General features: G+C 35.4%; 1 protein-coding gene across 1 annotated transcript in view; it reads right to left on the reverse strand.

The window, feature by feature from the left end:
* LOC139854098 (uncharacterized) overlaps nt 1-3,962 on the reverse strand; it is a 28,849-nt gene extending 24,887 nt beyond the window's left edge. Inside the window, exons 1-3 of the mRNA XM_071843422.1 lie at nt 3,221-3,962; nt 2,751-3,028; nt 1,694-2,033 (exon numbers count right to left, since the gene is read on the reverse strand). Of these exons, the coding sequence (XP_071699523.1) occupies nt 1,694-2,033; nt 2,751-3,028; nt 3,221-3,962 (1,360 nt within the window). The remainder of the gene's footprint in view (nt 1-1,693; nt 2,034-2,750; nt 3,029-3,220) is intronic.
* Between the last annotated feature and the right edge of the window lie 2,079 nt (nt 3,963-6,041).

The raw sequence follows: 6,041 nt of genomic DNA on the forward strand, positions 1-6,041 counted from the left end.
AATAAAATCGCGATAATTAAAAAGTACGTTAATTAAAAAGTGCGATAAATAAAATGACAGTAAATAAAAGTGCGATGAAATATGAAATATGAAATAAAGGAATTATGCTTATTTAAACTTCCGTAATCATGATGTTTGATGTGTTGATTTTAATTTATTACCATGGGTTAATTGTCCTTTGTCCTAGATTATTCAATATGTCCATCTCGTTTTTGTCCATAACAGTCCATCAATCATAAATATAAAGTGCGAGTGTCCTCGTCAATTTATCCTTATATCCGAAGTCAAATATTCCAACTAATTAGGGACTTAAACTTTAACAAGGTCTTAATACTTTGTTTAATAATTACACCAGGATAACGACTGCGTGTAACCCAAGGTTTTAATACTTTGTTAATAATTACGCCAAGTGTCCTTGTACATAATTCACCCATGTTTTAATGAGTCCATTGACTAATAATCCATTCCCGTGTCCGGTTAAATGAACGATTATTAGTAGTTATAAATATCCCGCCCATCGTATCCGATCGAGTGTATATGGTTATTTATAATTACGTCCAATTGTAAATCTTTATATTAAATTAACGAACTATCATTCAGTTAAACGAATATAAAGCCCATTAATAGTCCATAGTCCAATTTCTACAAGTGTCGGTCTTTTGTCCAAACCCCAATTATGGTACAAAGCCCAATTACCCCGTCTTTAATATTTAGCCCAACATCACGATTACTTCGATTTAAATAAGCATAATAATAACTTAGCTACGAGACATTAATTTAAAAAGGTTGAACATAACTTACAATGATTAATAATAGCGTAGCGTTACACGGACAGAATTTCGACTTACACACTTACAACATTCGCTAACATAACCTTATTATTATTAATCTTAAATTAAAATTAAAATTATAAAATATATATTTATATATATCGAGAGATGGAGTGGATAGAAAAAGGTGTGTTTTTGTTCGCTGAAACTCATGCAATTTATAGGATGTTAGCTGCTACAGGAGCTCATGCGATCGCATGACTTTTACTCCTCCAGGCCATGCGATCGCATGGCCTGCTTTTCCAGCTAATGATGATTTGTTTGCTAGTTTGCCGACGGTTTTATTAAATATATATAATATATATATAATTTTAAGAATTATTTATATATTGTATTATATTTATGTGCATAGTTGACTTGTAATTTTCATTCCGTTGCGTCGCGCGTTGAAAGTTGGTTCATGTCCCGGTTCCGGATTTTTGAACGTCCTTACGTACTATTTAATATCTTGTACTTTGCGTTTTGTGGCTTGTACTCTTGTAATTTTGAGACGTTTCTTATCAATAAATTGAACCACTTGGATTGTACTTTGTACTTTTTAGATTTTTGGTCATTTGTGTCTTCAAATCGTCGAATCTATCTTTTGTCTTCACCTTTTATTATTTAAACGAATATCACTTGTAAATAGAACAATTGCAACTAAAAGCTTGTCTTTCTTGAGGGATAATGCTATGAAATATATGTTCGTTTTTAGCATTATCAGTTATGAACGAAAGCTTCAACTTGAATTTCACCAAGCTTTTTAAGGAATTCATTTGTTATGACCATACGTAAAGATTCTACTCGTATCCCTGGGTATTGATTCTTTCGACTCAAGGCGTCCGCTACAACATTAGCTTTACCCGGATGATAAAGTATCTCACAATCATAATCCTTTAAGAGATCCAACCACCTCTGTTGTCGGTTATTCAAATCTCTTTGGTCGAAAAGGTACTTCAAACTCTTGTGGTCCATATAAATTGTACATTTAACGCCATACAAGTAATGACGCCAAATTTTTAAAGCATGATCCACCGCCGCTAGCTCAAGATCATGTATAGGATAGTTCTTTTCATGCTCCTTTAATTTCCTTGAAGCATATGCAATAACCCTTCCTTTTTGCATCAAGACACAACCAAGACCGTTAATCGATGCATCATAATAAACGGTCATATCTTCGGTTCCTTCCGGCAATACCAACACCGGAGCATGACTTAGCTTATGCTTTAACAATTGAAAGGCAACTTCTTGGTCATTACCCCAATAGAACTTTACATTATTTCGTGTCAACTTTGTCAACGGAGAAGCAATTTTAGAGAAATCTTGAATAAACCGTCGATAATAACCGGCTAATCCAAGAAAACTGCGAATCTCCGTAGGTGTAGTCGATCGATCCCATTTTTCGATCGCTTTGGTTTTCTCTGGATCAAATTGTATACCCTTCTCGTTCACGATATGGCCAAGGAATTGCACTTCCCTTAACCAAAACTCGCACTTTGAAAATTTAGCATATAACTTCTCTCTACGCAACGTCTCTAAAACTTCCTTCAAGTGTTGCTCGTGTTCTTTCATACCCTTTGAATAGACAAGGATATCATCAATAAACACAATCACCGATTTGTCTAACATTGGATGACATATTCGATTCATAAGGTCCATGAATGCCGCGGGCGCATTCATAAGACCAAAAGGCATCACAACGAACTCAAAATGCCTATACCGAGTTCTAAATGCCGTCTTCGAAATATCATCTTCATGGATTCTTAATTGATGGTACCCCGACCTTAAATCAATCTTCAAAAAATATTTAGAACCTTGAAGTTGATCAAATAGGTCGTAAATTCTTGGTAAAGGATAACGGTTCTTTATGGTAACTTTGTTCAATTCTCTATAATCAATGCACATTCTCATGCTACCATCCTTCTTCTTTACAAATAGTACCAGTGCTCCCCACAGTGAATTACTTGGACGAATGAACCCTTTATCCAATAGTTCTTGAAGTTGACTCATTAGTTCTTGCATTTTAGTTGGCGCTAAGCGATAGGGAGTCTTAGCAATAGGTGCAGCATCCGGAATCAACTCTATGCGAAATTCTACTTGTCTTTCAGGAGGAACACCCGGAAGATCATTCGGAAACACATCTTTATAGTCCCTAACTATCGGGAGATCTTCGATAAACTTTGATTCTTTTCGAGAGTCAACAACATGAGCTAAAAAGGCTGCACAACCACTAGACATAAGATGACGTGCACGAGCATAAGTGCATATAGAAGCGGGCTGTCACTGTCCTTCTCCTTGAATAATTACTTCTTCCCCACTTGGGGTTTTCACCCGGATAATATTTTCATCACACACGATATTAGCTCCGTATCAACTGAGCCAATCCATTCCTATGATCACATCAAACTCACCCATAGTCATGGGGATTAGGTCAACAATAAACAACTTAGAATAAATATCAATATTACAATTTTTGTATACGCCTACTACTAACTTAGGTTTATCATCCGCTATTTCTACTTCTAGTGGAGATTCAAGGCTTAGCAATGACTTTTTTAAATAAGGAGCAAACCTAATAGCAACAAATGAGCGGTCCGCTCCAGAATCAAATAACACTTTAGCAGGCTTGGAATTTACAAGAAAGGTACCTGCTACTACTTCTGATGACCTTTGAGCTTCATCCACAGTCATCTGAAAAGACCTACTCTTTGTCGTGCCCACCGAATTTTCTAACCTTCTTATCACCTCCTTCTGTTGCTCTTCCTTTCTCTCGGACTCGGATAATTTAGGACAATAGGCCTTTCGATGCCCTTCATAATGACAATTGAAACAAATAGTAGCTTTGGGAATAGTAGACGTACAATCCCTTAAAATGTGGCCCGGTTTGCCATATGTGAAACACACTTGACCTAGGTTACCACCTCCGCCTTTCCTCCCTTCTTTTGTCTTTTTATTAGGCGAACCACTTTGTTCAAACTTCCTCTTCGAGTTGAAATTTTCCTTCTTATATGTTATCGCACCCTTCTTAACAAGTTCATTTTCAACATCCCTCGCGGCATCAAACAAATCAGGGAAAGAACGAAATTGAGATATAATTAGCCTCTCTCTAATTTCTTCACGCAATAAACCATGAAACAATCTACATTTCCCCATTTCATCATTAATATACTCAGAATTGAATTGAAGTCGATCTATAAAGTGAACTCGAAATGTATTCAAGTCCATGCTCCCTTGATGAGTATTTTGGAGTTCAGACTTCAATCGTCCCACTTCGGCCTCTGATCGGAAATTTTTGAAAAATTCACGCTTGAATTCTCCCACTTATGAGGGAGACCTCAATCCCATCAAGAGCACTCGATGGATTTCTGATATTGAGGGTTGCTTTAGGACAACGCGATGTCCTGAGGACTTGAAAACTACGTCACCAAATAATAGTTTCCAAAACTTATAAAATAATTAATTTAAACGCGAGTTATTCGTCTTTGCCGGTTTTGCTCTTTTTCCTCGTTTTTCATCCGTTTTTAGTGATTCTTGAAACATATCCTTCGTAATGACATATTCTACCAAATGAAGCAAATAAATACTTATCTAGATGATAAAGTTTGAATCCTTATCAGTTTTAGGCTTAATATCGGGGGTAAAAACGTGACTTTTTAGCCGATATCAGCCAATGTAACCCAAGATGAGGAAGGTGACGAAAAAGAAGAAAGGTAAGTAGTTTCTTGTGCTTGTTTAATATAATATTATGTGTATGTTTGATATTAGATGCTTAAACTTTGATTCGGAGACAACGGTTAATGTTAAATGTTTGTACGTTTTGTTTGATTGTGGTTCAACTTTTATTTGATGTTATTGTGGTATTTGTGAAATATACCATATTCTTAGAGCAAGTTTTGTGTTTTGTAACGTGTCGTTCTTACGACTAGAAAATGCGGATTTTAATGTTGTTAATAATAATTATAGTGGGCTTCCCGAATGACATGTCGTCACAAAGATTCGTCTCTAAAAGAATATAATAATTTATTTATTATTAATTATTCAATAATTAGTATTTTATTAACTATTATTTATTAACATAATCAAATATTTTATTTTATTTTCTATCGGACGACATGTCGTCTCGAAAGGTCGTCCTCTATTGTCGAAGAAAAGTCAAATTGGGGCCCATGTTCGTCCGAAGAAACAACTTATCGTCTGAAATGGTCTTTTGGGACGAACCATTCCGAAAAACATATCAGGAATGACGTGTTGTCCGGAAGGTCTTTTGGGATGATAAATCGTCTGGAAAAGACAAAATATGTCGTCAGGAATGGTACACTTTCATGTAGTGCGCATATCCTTGAATTTAGAGAGAAAGGGTAATTAATATTATTCTACTTAGTGAAACGTTTCTTTTTTGTCCTGAATCATTCAGGTGCATTTTAATGGATGGCAACTATGCATGAAGAAATGCTCTTCATAAAAATAAAACATGGGAACGTGTGCCTTGGAAGGAGGTACAAATCCTAAAGGGAATAAATAAGCGTATAAGATCAAGTGAAATGGTGATGATCAAGTGGAGTAGTATCGTGAAAGGCTGGTGGTTAAAGGATATGATCAGAAAGAATGAGTAGACTTTGATTAAATATTTTCTCTCGTGGATTGACTTTCAAAAGTTCGAGTTGTTCTAGCGATGTGTGCTACATTTGATTTGAATCTAGAGCAGCTAGATGTGAAAACTTCACTTCTTCATGGAAACCTTGAAGAAGAAATTTTTTTGCTTCAACCAAAAGTTTTAAACTACATGGAAAAGAGAACTTGGTTTGCATGTTAAACTAATATGTGTTCTCAAGCAGGTGTTAAGATGTTGGTACAAGATATTTGATTCTTTCGTAATGAACCTTGAATATAGTAGACTTCATGTACACACTTGTACATATTTTACGAGGTTTGGAGACAATATCTTTATCATTTGGCTGTTCTATGAGGGCGAAATGTTGGTATACGCCTCAACAAAGATCGTATCAGTAGACTGAAGGCTCAATTGGCTAGGAGTTTAAAATAAAAGACTTGGGTGCTGCAAACAAGAGTCTAGGATGCAAATTCATCGAGACAAGGTGTAAATGTGTAAACTTTGATGATTGATTCTCATTGATATCCATCGAATAAGTATACATCCATGCATAAGTTATCTTTGTTAAGTAAATAAGTATCGGTAAATGTTTTTAGGATAGATAACAATACAACATATAC

This window comes from Rutidosis leptorrhynchoides, chromosome 6 (genome assembly GCF_046630445.1).
Source record: "Rutidosis leptorrhynchoides isolate AG116_Rl617_1_P2 chromosome 6, CSIRO_AGI_Rlap_v1, whole genome shotgun sequence".
NCBI lineage: Eukaryota > Viridiplantae > Streptophyta > Magnoliopsida > Asterales > Asteraceae > Rutidosis > Rutidosis leptorrhynchoides.